Here is a 16,189-nt window from a genome sequence, read left to right as displayed (position 1 = left end):
GGTGTTTTTTGAGGTTATGGCGGAACTCCGACCCGATGGGGTTTAATGGACCTCGGATTCGGATTCAGCGACCCCAAAAACATATAATAAACATGGTCTGATCCCCAGGCCAAAGAAATTTTTTTTTTTGTGTGGCTGTGTTATTAAATCTAGACTATTAGTAGTAATATTAGTAGTATAATATTTAGTAATAATTAGTCTTAGTAGTTATTAATATTAATATTAATTATTTTTTAAGTCGTATTAAGCATTTTAGGACAATGGATCGTAAATGCTGCGTGCCCAATTGCACATCCAATAAAGAAATTTCACAACAAAAATTTCCAAAGGATGTGCAACAGACAGAAATGTGGGTAACAGCGATAAAAAGAACAGATATGATTAGTAAGAATATATATATCTCTATACTTTCTTGCTTACTTTGTTCTCTCTCTCTCTCTCTCTCTCTCTCTCTCTCTCTCTCTCTCTCTCTCTCTCTCTCTCTCTCTCTGAGAGAGAGAAAGAGATAGAGAACGAAGTAAGCAAGAAAGTATAGAGATATGTATATTCTTACCAAGTATATCTGTTCTTTTTATCGATGTTATCCACATTTCTGTCTGTTGCACATCCTTTGGAAATTTTTGTTGTGAAATTTGTTTATTGGATGTGCAATTGGGCACACAGCATTTACAATCTATTGTCCTAAAATGCTTATAGTACGCCTTAAAAAATAATTAATATTAATATTAATAACTACTAAGACTAATTACTACTAAATATTATACTACTAATATTACCACTAATAGTCTAGATTTAATAATCAATATACTAATATACTATACTAATTAATTTAAATTAATATAAATTATAAATAATAACTAAATAATACCCTAAATAACGCAAAGAAATTATATTAAATAAAAACTATCAACAATCACGATAAAGTCTCCACAATCACTAGTAATCACCACAATACAACATTTATAAAATTGATTAAATAATAAATTTTAGCACAATATACTGCACAATACACAATAAAAAACAAAGCAAAAATATAGCGATACGTAACAGTATCCACATATTACAGTATTTTAATGCACTTTTATGCACTTTCATGCATCTTAATGGCACTCAGCGACTTTTAAGTAAGGAGAGAAGAAAGGAAGAGACAGGAACCGACTGTGCTGCCGCTTGGCCCAGGCAATCTCCGAAATAAACTACTAAAACTTCCGGAGCCAAAAAATACGGCGAGTGTGAATCACCTGAGCTAAATACTCCGTTGGCGATCTCGTACGTGTCAGTAGAGCGAAATCCGCCTTTGAGAAGGGATACGAGGTCAAGTGGAGCGAAGAAATATTTCGAATTTATCGTGTTCTTGAGTGGCGAAATCCGCGCGTTTACAAACTGAATAATTTAGCGGATGAGGTTATAGACGGAATTTTCTACGAGCAAGAACTGTCTCCTGTTGTTAACAATCTACAAGAAGAAACTTTCATCGTTGATCGGGTGATAAAGAGCGAAGGTCAGGAACAAAATAAGCAACTGCTAGTCAGTTGGCAGGATTATCCGTCTAAATTTGATTCGTGAATTCCGGCTTTGAGTTTAATTACGTTTTCACAAAGCGACGACAATGATAGCGACAATGATGATGACAATAGAGGAACACTTTTTCGTAGTTCTCCTAAGCAATAACAGTATGCTTTACTTCCCGCACAACACCACTTAGTGTTTTACTACGGAATTACCTCACCGTATAAATTTGCAGGGAAAATAGGAAGTTGCTCTCATCGAGATGCAGTTTTCTTCTAGTTTTTTACATTTACGCGAGGATAAAGCTTTGATAACGCTCGCGAATACCTTTCTTAACGGAAATATTTTGTCAGTTAACATTCCAATATCATCAGGAATTTATTCTTCAGAAGCTGATTTTATAGAAGCTCTAAATCATTTGTGCTCTCGAAAAAAATCACATATTACATGGTCACTAAATCCACTATATGGTAATAAAGTTTCTATATCGCTTACATGTAAAGAAGACAAATGCAATCAAATTTATAGTGTAAAGCTTAGCGATAAATTGCGTCGTATACTCGGATTTGAAACATCCTCTGTTACTACACCTTTTGTAGTAGACAGGATTGCCCATGTCAATAGTTTTGAACCAATCAGCTTGGCCCGTACTATTCCCAACAAGTTATTTGTTTATTGCGACATTTGCGAGTCATACATAACCGGAGATGCGCTAACACCGTTTCTTCGAATAGTTACCAATACTACTACGAATAAGTACGGTTTTAATCAGGTAAAACATTACTCGTCTGGAAATTATATATATATTCTGCTTCGTAAAACAAATTTGTGATAGAAATAGATATAAGAGATCAGTTTGGTAACTTTATTCCATTCGAATTTGTCACGTTGACGGTAACGTTACACTTTAGACGCATATTCGAGTAGAGATAATATGGCTCATTATATGGAATATTACGAGATGCAGAGCGGGAGCGGCATTCTAAGAGTTTTCACGGGATCGACGTATCACCGTGGTCACGGTATCGAAAGCTTTCTCGGCGCATTGTTCAGAAGAGTGCTTCCCTACCTGGCTAGCGGAGCGCGCGCGATCGGAAAAAAAGTTCTACGCGCCGGTGTGAGAATAATAGACGATGTAAGGGATAACAATATTCCACTAAAAGAAGCAGTTAACAGTCGTTTCAAAGAATCACGTGACAATTTCAAACAACAAGCAAAAGAAAAAATAACTAGCTTTTATGCGAGGGTCGGGATATGTACCCCTTGCAAAGAAACGCCCGGGCCAGATAGCTAGTAGTACCAGCAAGAAATCGGCTTTCGTGCGGAGAAAAAAAAACCTCGAGCAATTAAACGCTCAACGAGTAGGGGGATTCAGAAGAAAAAAAAGAAACGCGCGACAAAAACTAGCAAACGCCGCGTGAGCAAGAAACGAACCGTGAACGATATATTTTCGTAGACAAAGCAAAATGTCTTTTCTCCATACTCACTCGTGTAAGTGTTTCAAAAGCAAACTTGATCTTTTTACTCTACCGCCCACTCAGACCAGTATCGAGAGTTTGCAATAACTTCATTACAAACCTTTGTCAACTCTTGCGGACGACGCCCCCGTTGAGTTTGTCGTACCGGAACATGGTGAAGATTACATAGATCTCGCGTATACTCTTCTCAGTCTTTGCGTGATATTGCAAACTCCCGTTGAAGCAGCGGTTACTCCGCCTACTTCGGCTACAACTTCTAGCGCCACTAGCGTTGCAGAGCATAAAGTAGGGCCTGTAAATAACTTTTTATATTCCATGTTCAATCAAATCGATGTGTACTTAAATCAAAAGCTTGTGTCGTCTCCGAACAATAGTTATGCATATTGAGCCTATTTCAAGACATTGTTGAATTATTCTTCAGAGGCAAAATCCTCTCATCTCACCACCTGTCTATGGGATAGCGATCCTTCGGGGCGGTTGGATGCCGGGTTCGATGCTCCAACTGAGAACCTTGCTCTCGTGAGACGTATGCGGCATTTCAAAAATAACCGTGCTGTGGATCTCATAGGACATCTACATTGCGACGTTTTCAATCAGGATAAATTCTTGATTAATGGCGTGGAAATGCGCCTAAGACTCATCCGCTTGAAGGATTCTTTCTGTCTCATGGAACTTACGCCACAGACAAAAGTTCGTATTGTAGACGCCACCTTGATCATGAAGAGAGCAAAACTAAGCGCTGGAGTTTTATTAGCTTACGCTAAAATGCTGAGCAAAACCACTGCAAAGTATCCTCTCACGAAAATTGAAGTTAATCGTTTACGATCCACAGAGGAGTGATAGGAGAATCAATTGACAACGCCATACTCGGTCAACTGCCGAAACGGGTCATAATCGGTTTTGTCGAAGATAGGGCGTTTAACGGCGATAGTAAACTTAATCCGTTTAATTTTAAAAACTTTAATATAAATTTCCTGTCGCTTTACGTCGATGGAATGCAAGTCCTTACTAGACCGTTACAACCTAAGCTTCTTTTTCAAAGGACTCTCCTCTCTACATCGAGGCTTTTCATACTCTTTTCTCAGGAACGGGTATTTATTTTCTAAACGAAGGCAATGCTATAAGCAGAGATGCTTATGCTCGCGGATACACACTCTTTGCTTATGATTTCACTCCCGAGTTATCGGCCAATTGCGTCGAACATTGGAATCTCGTGAAGCACGGTAGTTTGCGAATTGAAGCACGATTCGAAAAAGCTCTCGAAACGACTATTAACTGCCTTGTTTATGCAGAATTTGACAGTGTTTTGGAAATCGATTCTTTGCGCCAAATCATTGTAGATTATAACGGATAATTATATTCCCGCACATACGTAAAACCAAGATATTTTTTCCCTACTTCATTTTTCCCTCCTTTATTTTCTACTACTACGTCTTTTGTCGCAAGCGTTTTGTGGAGAAATTTCAGTTTCGTTTTAGTCTCCGATATCTTCGCTTCGTTTTCACGATGTCCGAGTATAAAGGTGCTGTGGTCATACAAATGCAAGGATTTCGCGGCGTCGTGTATGAATTTATTCCAAAAGAAGTGGCGTATGTCGTGGTAGACCGACCGATTTTCGGAAATTGGATCTTGATGCCTCCGTTCTCGTTCACCGAATTACCGCAAAAATCAAAACAATGCAACGCTTGGCTTACACGAATTTATCACGGTATCGAATGGTTTGACGGTAAAACCAATCTCAAATATCTCATGAGACATCTTCGAGAAGTCACCAAATACGTTCCCGTTATCTACGTTGGCAACAAGTTGTAGATCAAGACGGTCAATACATTGTGGACTAAATTCATTTTTATAAATGTCAATGTTGTGTTTAAATTTTATACTAAAAATCCGCAGGACTTTTCCACCAACCCAATACACCAGGGGCAAAGGAAAAATGGATTTCTTAGAAAAACTTGTGTCTAAAAACATATATAATCTGGAAGCTCTCTCTCCGTCGTTCAAATCCATCTCGAAAAGCGAAGTAAACATATCACAGTGTTTGTATCACGGAGTTCGCTCGTCTGACATTAGTTGCGCTTTTCGGTTAAAACGCTGGTTAAACCTAAACAGCGTTGAACTTGAAAAAGAAGAACATCTCGATAGTGGCTTCGTCAGCAATGAGATCAGCATGATACAATCTACCGACATCAAAACAAAGGACGAGAGGAAAGAACTACTAACAGAAGATACGTACAGTGAAGTCGATTGCCCGTCGAAAACCTCCTGCCTAATCAACGTCGCTGTACAAACAGAGGTACAAGAGAAATACACGCAATTCATTCCTCATTCTCGCGACTATCTGTATCAAAATAATGAATACAAAAGAAATATTGCAAGTCTTGCGACAACTGCAAATATCTGGACACATGGGAGTTTATAGCCGACACATTGCCCAGAGTGTGGACGAAGTGGACAGCAATCGTCGCTAACACAGACAATTACAATCAACTAGGAACCTACTGGATTGCTTTCTTCCTCGATGGAAACAGACACACCACCTACTTCGACAGCTATGGAATACTGCCGTCAGATTCCCGCTTCCTTCTGCGACTTCGAAGAAACTCCGCAACGCACACATGGAACACGACTCAACTTCAAGGATATTTCTCGCAAACGTGCGAGCATTATTGCTGTGTGTTTTTCTATTTTATGACTCACGGGTATAGCCCTTCCCAATTTTTACAACTGTTTTCCAGAAATTTCGACGCCAACGACAAATTAATTGTATGTTTATTTCGTAAAATATTCTCTACGAAATCCAGCAATGTACAAACCCGCTTTCCTGAACGCTATATTCAATACTGTACTTGTAAACTAAAACAATAATCAACTATAATCTTGTATTTTCTTTTATATATTCAAAATATATCTAAGTTTATGTCGAATAAGTTTACTATGTAGTTTTCTGTTATTCTTCCCAAGAAACTTATTCCTAAACTTCTCACACATTTTTATAAACATTTTATTCTACATTGAATATCCATTTATCGAAAATTCTTGTAGAATTTTATCGAAGTTTCTCGCGTGAACAAGTACGCGCAGGTCGCGAGTCATAAATTATAGCATGCTCTTGTCAACCCCCCACGAACAAGCACATGCAGGTTTAACGGACGCCTTGTCGCGAGTCATAAACCGTTTTTTGTCTTAAACAAAAATTATGTTCTTTTTTGCTCATCGGCACGTACTTGTCAACTCGCACGTACAAGTTTGCGCAGATGAAAATTGTTCAGAAAAAAATCCGCAACAACACATAAATTTATTTTTTATATTACATCAGAACCCTGACTTTCTAGTCACAGACTTGCGACGCCTACTTCTATTCGGTTTCTATTTCGCCTCAAGATGCCTTCAACTCTGCTCCTCGCTCATTGGGAGCCATATTGTACCAGACGCTCATTGGTCCTTCCTCGGGGGTCCTACCAGCTCCATCAACTACCCCGAACCTCGCTCATTAGGAGCCATATTGTACCAGACGCTGATTGTTCCTTCTCGGGACCGACGCCACCCTCGCTCTTACACTTCCTCTCTCAACCGACCAACTTGCTCTCATTCACGTTTGAACGTACGAGGAAGCAACATCGGAGCGGCACCAACATTATTACCAGTTACTTCAAAACGGATTTTTCAATAAATATGTACTCTTTTAATAAAGAATTACATTCTTCTACTCAAACATTCTCGAACTTTCCTCCCCTTCTTACACAAATTCCTTAACAACAAAATTTCAAATACACATTTTTTAAAATTATACAAAATTTAAAAAAAAAATTTATAAGGACATAAATCATGTCACATTTCTGTCCTTTCTAGTGGGCGTCGTCAATCACCCTCAAAACTGAAAAAGAGGGGGAAATCACCCTGGTGGGGCAATGGCGTCAGTTGGGGGGGGGGGTCCGGTGGAGGGGGTTTGTTTTGACGCGTTATAAGTGCCCACATACTACCCAGGTACATTGCATTGCAATATTTTTAACAAAATAATATTTTATATACAGGGTGTCCCAGAATTGCCGTACATAGTTGCGCTCACACACACCAGGCGCGCGGCTCACTGACGTGCGTCTGGCTAAAGGTCTGCGCTGATTGGTCTGATTTACTCAATAATTACTCCTTTATTATAAATAATAGAAAAAAATGGTTCAGGACTTTTTGACTCAGTTTTACTCCTTCTACCTGCCTACGAGAGATTGTACGGCAATTCTGGGATACCCTGTATATAATAAATAAAATGTGTAGGATAGCTTGAAAACAAGTAGATAAAAATAATTAGATTTTAGTAAGAAACCAGTAGTCTCGCGGCCCGAGTGCATGAGCTGCGAATATGGAGGTCCCAAGTTCAAATCCGAGCACTTTAAGATTTTTTCCGAACCCGGTACTTTTTAATCGAGTTAGATTAGGTTAATCAATTGATTGACAAAGTGAATTGTGGGCCACCGAAACTAATTTCGAATGGATTCTCGAATTAATCTTTCTTCCAAATTTGGAGGATGGGCGCTAGGCTAACGACTTACTTCGTAAAACTAGTGGTGTTAAGAAATCGGAAATTGAACTTCGGATTTAGAAGTTCAGAATTTTGAAGACCATGGCTTGAACTTGAGTTTGTAGTGCTAGTGGTTTTTTTAGTAAGAAATCCTACTTTAATTCTAGATAAAACTTTTCTTTAGATTTTAAATTGCAAATCGTTACACTTTCTGTTCGAGCCGATATAGAATCTTCACGAAGAACTCAAGATATTTTTGGAAAATCTAATTTCCAAATAGAGATCCCAAACAAATTTCTATTCGAGTAATAATCTCTTCCGTATGTTTATTACAGTACGTGAAAATAATGCAAATCTAGTAATCATCTCAAACCTGAAACGTTTGTATGAACACTTAGGTTACATTAAGAAATGCTGAACCGTCCTGTTTTATCAATCTAATAGTACAATTATAGTTTAAACGACTTTTCGTCAAACTTATTGCACAAATTAGAAAATGGTTCTCTAAATTAAAAGAAAACAGTCTATAGACTCACTGCATGCAATAAATGTTTCTGAACCGAAAAATTTTTTATCAAGAAACTTGATTACTTTATGCTGCATATCTATAGATTTAAAAGTTTATATATCACAATACACACCGTGCAGTGATAAATATAACCTGTAAGAATATTACAAGATTATAAAAGAACAATTTCAAATTCTATATAATAGTGAATAATATAAGCAATAAGAGAATATGGGTATATTCATACATGTGATACAAATCAAGCATCCTATATAAAATCACGAATTGAAAAATTTCAATTAAATTAATCATGTGTAGAAAATTTACACTCTTAAAAATATAAATATGTATCCCGATCTATTTATACCGAAAAACATTTAGCGTATCGGCTTTTATCTGTCAAATTTTGCGGTTGGTTTTAAAAACATATGTGAGCTTTGAATCTTAGTTAATTCGTTTATAAAAATATTATTTAGCAGATTAAGGTAGTTGTTCTCGTACATTTAAAGTAAGAAGTTAGTCGACAGAAAGTGACGACGCGGCAACGTTGCATTTGATGTATAGGTTAGCATCGTGTTCATGAGCATTTGTGAGGTCACAAAGCATGCACTAATACTTACATACATATACAGGGTGTCCCAGAATTGGTTTAACATCTCTCGTAGGCAGGTAGAAGAAACAAAACTGAGTCGAAAAATCCTATACCATTTTGCTAGATTCGCAATAGTTACTGAGATTTTAATTAACAAAGATCCGCGAATAAGCGTGCATCAGGCTGTCTTACGCGCGGAGGACAGCCTGGCGCGCTTCGCACAATTACATTTTAATATGTATATGTTATAGTATATGCTGTTATATTAGCTCTTCCCATATGTCGCTATGGGTAACACCGTTAGCGCGCGAAGCGCACTGGGCTGTCTTACGCGCGTAAGACAGCCCGATGCATGCTTATTCGCGGATCTTTGTTAATTAAAATCTCAGTAACTATTGCGAATCTAGCAAAATGGTATAGGACTTTTCGACTCAGTTTTATTCCTTCTATCTGCCTACGAGAGATGTTAAACCAATTCTGGGACACCCTGTATATGCGTACGTACGACGTTGCCAAGTCTCCGCAACATCCTCCCACTTACGACTTTCATGCTTTGCACAATCAGCTAAATTTCAAACTTTATATTGCTCTCATTCAATAACTAGATAATAAACTACTTTTTTAAAATTATATTCTTATAGATATTTAACATTATATATTACATTGTTAACAAATTCCTAAAAAGATTTTCGGAGATAGAGCTATAATTGTCACTTCGGAGAAGTCTCGATATAGGGATTACGTATTAAAAGTTGAAACTTTGAAGGCAAGTAACTCGAATTTGAGACGGTAAAAGTCTTTAAAAGTTTAATCACATATAGATAAGACTTATATTAACATGTGGTTAAAATTTCAAGACATTCCTATAAAACTTGTTTTTGGGAACAATTACCTTAAGAGAAGACATAAGACAATGTTTTCTTAGATACATACATCTAATGATAAACTGATTAAATCAAGTATAAAATTGTTTAACTTTAATTGTTAATAACAAAAAATAGTAATTTAATAAACAAGTACGAATGTATATAGAAAATAAATACAAATGCACATATAAAAGACATAACAAATAAGGCTTATATAGCATCTAACTATTAAAAAAGTATTTGGTCAATGTGAACTAATGCATTAGCTGTTTTGTGCAAAATACATATTTATACTTAAACATGTACTTTATTACACATAATAATTTCAACTGAATTTCAGTTCAAAACTTCAGTTTGGATTTATTTTGGTTTGCATTATATAGAGATATATTATTTGTTTTTTTATGGAAATTAAAATCCTATTGCGAAAAAGAGAGAGATACTTTGGCCAAGAACTTAGATTTTCCGTATTTTGTGGAAGCGCCATATCATTATAGACACCAGTGCACTAACATTAAGTGATTATCTTGCAATATTCGAATAGGAGTTATAATTTTGGAATTAACAGGTAGAAGAAAACATCACTTCCGGCATTCTGAAATTTCTACATACCTGATTTACATATCTGATCTAGACAATGAATTTTCTAAAGAAGCGCTTTTGCAATAAGATTTTTTAATGTGATTAAATTTTTTTTCTCAAACTATTTGTTCTAGATGGCATTAAGGTTTGATAGTAATTCTTTAATTTGTGTTCTGTTTTTGTATTATGTTTTGATAGTAATTATTGTGTAGAATGTTTTTGTATAGAGTTTCTTTCTGTGTTTAATTTATCAGGTTTTTTCTTAATACCATAGTAAATATATTTAAGACAATTTATATTTTAGATAGATTTATTTAGATAAATGTATAAAATATCGGTGGTAATAGTATAAAAAGTATACTTTTCACATACAAGTATTTTATACTTTTTATTGTTTTATGATTTATTGTTTTATATCTTACGACAATGTAACATTGTACAAACTTTTATTTGATGCTACTTTTTGATGTCTTTTTTTGTAGAATAAGTTTTATACAAAACAATTTTTTGTAGTGTATAGTAATTAATGTAGTAAATATATATTAATGTAGTTATTTTTTCTCTCTACAAAAAATCATATATAAGAAATACGTTTTTATTAGAAAAATAAAAATTTGCGTTTAGAAGATGTGTGTTTTGTATATTAAACCATATAAGTAGTGCGTGTATTTGATGCTGTTTTTTTACTTCTTTCTTAAAAATGTTTTTTCGAGTTGCAAATAACAAAATCTATTTCTTCTTTTTTTTGTCATATTTACTATTCTATTGTAACATTCTCTGTTTATTTATAGTTAGCTTGATAATGACTTATCCCTAAGACAAAACCTTGCACATTAATAAATAGGTCACATCAATTAATATTAAATAACACACCGACTATCTGGATCCTTGTTTTGCTTAATTTTTTATCACATTTTGGTATTTATGCTATATACTGTAACACTTTCTGATTGGCTGTCTCACCAAGCTGTTGTTATATGCAATGCTGTTTTTTCTTGTATTTTTACATCATACTTTTATCTACAAAATATAAAATCTGAAGCTATCTATATATGAATATCTGATTGAAGCTACACAGAAAAAAAATAGAGTTGCTTCAATTAAAGTTGACGTCACGGGCAGCCACAAAAATAAATAGTTCATTCAATTGCATATGCGATTAATTTAATGTCTAAATTCTTAAAACAACTATCTGCTGTGTATAGTGCAATAATATTAATATTGCATCAACAGGATATATTTTAATTAAACTGATATTGTTGATTCAACATCTTTTTTTTTTCGTGTATCTATATATCCCGCATTGAAAAGTATTAGCACAGTATAAGTTTTTGTGAAAAAATAAATAGACAATGTAAACTAACATTTTTGTATAAAAGTTTTTGTTTTTGGAGAACTAAGTCTTTAATAACATATTGCATTTTGTGTATTACACTTAAATAATTTCTTATTGTTTTTATGCTAAAATAATTTCTTATTGTTTTTCAGTACTAGTTGAATTGCTTCTAGAGCGATTAATTACGTTACTTCGATAAATCAAGCAATATAACTGATTAATTTACCAGATTGATGTCATGAATCGATCCAGAAATGATTCAACCCGTAATTGGTCAAAAACGATAAGAGATTATTTAAACACATAGCACATAAACTGTATGTTAATTTTTTGTTACTTGTTTTGTTAATTATATTGTTATTTGATATTATTATTGTTATTTGTTTTGTTAATTGTATATTAAATTTTTAAGTTAGAAACCTTTTATTAATTTTTTTAGTTAAAAAACAGAAGATTACAAAAAAACATTTTATATACAAAAATGGTATATTGCATTTTCTGTTTATTTTTGAACTCTTTATATTATGTATGGTAACAATTTTGACAAGTTATATAAAGAACAAAATATAAATACCATAAATATATTAAAATCATAAAAACTTGTGTGTGTATATATGTATATATATGTATATATATGTATATATGCACATGTAACTTTACTTATATACTTTACTATAATATCATATATGATTTTATATTGCTTAATTAAGTGAAGCATTTATAAAAACACTAATGTGCATTGTTTTTATTTATGTAATAGCTGCTCTAGTGAGATACATTTAAGAATGTATAAAACATATATAATACATTTAAGAATATAAACAAAACAATATTAAAGATTATTTACTTGTAATACAATCACGCACGCCGTGTTTGTTAATGCTATGCAATGTACAACACCATGTCTATGCCACTATATATCAGATACTACAAAAAGCAATAAACAATAATAGATTTTATTTTTACGTTAACATTATTATTATTTTTACATACTTATTAAATCTAATTTATATTGTAAACACTATGAAATAATAAAAATAAAAATAAATAATAGTAATTTTTAAAACAGCGTAAACTTAATTATAATGTTTAATTAAGTAGTTAAGAGGAAGCTCTAACTTTAATAAATAAACTATATAAAATCATATAATTAATAAAACAATAAATATTTATACAAGCTTAACAATACGACAATGTAAGTATAAGCGCACACATGTTCAACAGACGGTTGCTTGTTTCGACCTCTCTGTCGTCTTCTATCGACTCACCTCGAAATATCTTGGAAGATGTGGTTCGAGCGCAAAACACTCCAAAAATATCGTTCTCTTTCGTTTGGCGCAACAAGGCCCACAAAATAGGCTATAACACTACACAAGACGAACTCTACCATCCAACTGCACTGATTGACTGTCTGACACTGATCGCATACTACCTACATAGTTTGCAGCTTCATGAGAGGAGCTAGCGTCTAGTTAAAACTGTAGAGTGGGGTAACTGACTTCCTTAACATTAGAAGAGACTGAAACAAGTTGGTACGACGAGCTTTGTTGGCAGTGCATGGTTTTTACATAATTATTATGAGTGCAAAAAGAAATATTAAACAATATACAATGTTTATATTTTACGTTTGTTTTTATCTCTATAATGTAAGAATTTCATTAAAAACTTTGTTGTAATATAAAAGAAAGTTTAATTCACGAGCAGAGATCCAAGTGACTTCTACTTTTATATTACTATGTTCTATTAAAGATAAGTGTAAGTTTTAATTACTTAAAAGTAGCATTCAGCACTTTAAAAATTCACAAAACAATGAAACTTTGCATATAAAGTAAATGACAAAACAATTTTCTGTTGCAGCTATATTGTAGATTTGGGAATACTGATTTTCTTAAAAACAATCGATTTTATGTTTTTAAACAAATATTGTCAAAATATTAAGAAAGATACAAAACATATTTCAGACAACAGTTGGTTTTTATGAATTTTCTACTTTTTCAAAAAAAAGATAAGAACAGGCGCCAAATACGTGCACAAAACGTATTATATTTAAATTAATAAATTAAAAATTGATTTTTAGTACTACAAAAAATTCTTTTTCTCTAAAATCTGTTTTACAAAATACAAAAAGTTCTTTCTCCATAAAACCTGGTGTACAAAATATTATATAATACAAAACATTCTTTTTTTAAAAACCTGTTTTACAAAAGAACTGATATCAAAAAGTAGCACCAAGTAAACTTTTGTATGTTAGTATATTGAAAAACAATATACAATACACAATATTGAATAAAAATACAATTTACAATAACGTACTTGTGTCAAAAGTAAAACTATGCTTTACCTTTTTCCCGTTATTATATACTACAAAATATTTTTCTCTTAAAACCTGTTTTATTGTTGAATTGAAAAACAATATACAATAATATAGTTGTGTCTCTAGTAAGACGCTTTAATTTTTTTTCCGTGATTATTAATAACTAATCCTAATTACACAACTATGTACTTTAGTAAGATTATATTTATTACTAGAACATAGAAATGTAAAAACAGAAAAAATTTTTTCAAAATATAAAAAATATTTACTGCAAAAAAACTTGGCGTGGCTGCTCCTCAACTATACTGAAATTATTTCTTTGTGCGGCAGTATGATGCAGCTACGCCAAGTTTTGTTGAATTAAATATTTTTTATGGTTTAAAAAAATTTTTTCAAAAAGAGATAAGGAAATGGCAATAATAAACTAACACCAGATGTTCGGGTACAATTCTTTTATAATTTGAAGATTTTAAAAAGTTTTAACAAACGTTTCGATCTACTATGGGATCTTTTTCAGTGTTTTAATAAAAACTTACAAAAAACCATAATCTATCCAAGATCATGAAGAATATGGACAAAAAAAGATACGCTATATAGATATTCAGTATAAGAAAAAGAGAGGCGGAAATGGCAGTCACGTAACCGTCAGTATTACGCAAAAGGACGCAAAACGTCCTCCCGTTTTAAATGTAACTGGCAGACTTAGCGGTTTGAAGGCGGTTGAATTCGTTTTGTCCACTTATTTTTGATTCAACAATAATGTTTATATTTGATGCTTTCGCGGTGTGTAGTATTAACATACAAAGATGTTTTTTCGGCAGCCTGATACTGCAGTATCACACTGCTCTTTAAATCCTGATAAAGTGAGCTGTAATGTTCACGAAACGTCGGTATAAAAATGACACTAACGCGGTTCAAACCCGAAAAAACATCTTTGTATGTTAATAATGTTTATAAGCAAACCTTTAAGGTACCGATGGGTTCTCCGTTGTCCTCTATTATCGCGGATGTAGTAATGCAAGATTTGGAAATTTCCGTTTTGAAAAAATTAAAATTTAGACCCGCTTTTTATTACCGTTATGTAGATCACATTATTTTAATCGCACCCGCCAACGATGTAAATTATCTTTTGGATAATTTCAACGGATATAATGACGGATGGAAGTTCACGATTGAGACGCAGGATGGAAATTCTTTGAGCTTTCTAGACATTAAACTGATTGTGTCTAATAACGGGATAATCATGTGCGATTGGTACCATAAATCCACATTTTCGGGCAGGTATTTAAGTTATTACCCCTCACACCCAGTCTCGCACAAAATAGGAACTATTATCGGAATGACAGAGCTCTGTTGTTGTCTTACCCTGTGTTTTAAGCAAAGAATATAAAATTTATAATCAACATCCTCATCTCCAACAACTATCCGTTGGAAATAATTTTTAAAGTCATCAATGATCGGGTAAAATATCTGATTGCGAACAAAATTAACGGAATATCAAACAGTTTGGAGTTTACACCAACTTCAAAAATCGTTAAAAATTATTTTGTTGTACCTTTTTAGTACTAAAATATCGCACACAATTTCAAAATCGTTGAAAACGGAAGATGGAAATATGTTAGCTTATAGAAGTCTCAATATATTGAATTGATTTATTAAAAATATTAAAGATCCTGTAGATATTGAACAAAAAAACGTAGTTTTGCATTATAAGTTGCAATGTAATAATTGCGATGCTTTGTACAAAGGAGTGCACCGTATCGTTCCGCTCTAAGGGAAGGTTTTCTCTGAAATTTCTTTTTTGGTTGCTTCTACTACCGTGCGCCGTATTTTTTCGATTTCCGCCAGCGGCCCGAGATTGAAGAAAAACGGCGCGCGGTAGTAGGGACAGTCGGAGGAGAAATTTCCGAGAAATACTTCTCTTGGAGCGGAACGATATGGTGCACTCCTCTGTACGTGCCAGACTATGAGACAACTTAAGACTAGGGTTTCCGAACACAAAAATCAAATTAATCGTCGCGTGAAGAATGTTTCTGTAGTTACACAGCATAGAATTGACACGGACCACAATTTCAATTGGCAAAATGTCAAAGTCTTGGACACAGTATCTTCCTTTTTCAAGAGATCTATTTCCGAGATGATACACATCAAATCCAGGTAGGAATTGACCACTGGACCAGACTTGGTTCAGGCTTGGCCCGAAGCTTACTATTCTTGATGGAGACTCGGTATCAAGTTTGGATCAGTCGTGGTCAAAGTTTGGAATGTCACACCAGGCCGATACTTGGCTTTGAGTCTGGGTCCAATACCAGGGCTGACACAGTTTTACTTACCAGTCCTGACCAGGAGTGGCCCAGACTTGGACTAAAATTCATTAATCTTAAATAAAGATCGGGTCATAGATGTGTATCAAATAATATTGAATATATTATATTTTTTATTGTATATTGTATATTGTTGTAATATACATATAATATATAATTAA

The 16,189-nt window shown here is 33.7% G+C and overlaps 1 protein-coding gene and 1 long non-coding RNA gene across 2 annotated transcripts in view; both read right to left on the bottom strand.

Annotated features, from left to right (window-relative positions):
* The window catches only part of LOC109860538, a 50,290-nt gene extending 37,491 nt beyond the window's left edge, over positions 1 to 12,799 (bottom strand). The window contains exon 1 of the long non-coding RNA XR_002250832.1: positions 12,659 to 12,799. This is a non-coding gene — a long non-coding RNA (uncharacterized LOC109860538). The remainder of the gene's footprint in view (positions 1 to 12,658) is intronic.
* A 3,234-nt stretch (positions 12,800 to 16,033) lies between these two features.
* The window catches only part of LOC109860539, a 3,153-nt gene continuing 2,997 nt past the window's right edge, over positions 16,034 to 16,189 (bottom strand). The window contains exon 6 of the mRNA XM_020439689.1: positions 16,034 to 16,068. Coding sequence (XP_020295278.1) covers positions 16,034 to 16,068 — 35 coding nt within the window. The remainder of the gene's footprint in view (positions 16,069 to 16,189) is intronic.

Source organism: Pseudomyrmex gracilis, unplaced genomic scaffold (genome assembly GCF_002006095.1).
Source record: "Pseudomyrmex gracilis isolate BER0280 unplaced genomic scaffold, ASM200609v1 scaffold_406, whole genome shotgun sequence".
Lineage (NCBI taxonomy): Eukaryota > Metazoa > Arthropoda > Insecta > Hymenoptera > Formicidae > Pseudomyrmex > Pseudomyrmex gracilis.
The sequence above is the reverse complement of the archived record's forward strand: the minus strand, read 5'-3'. Positions and strand labels throughout refer to the sequence as shown.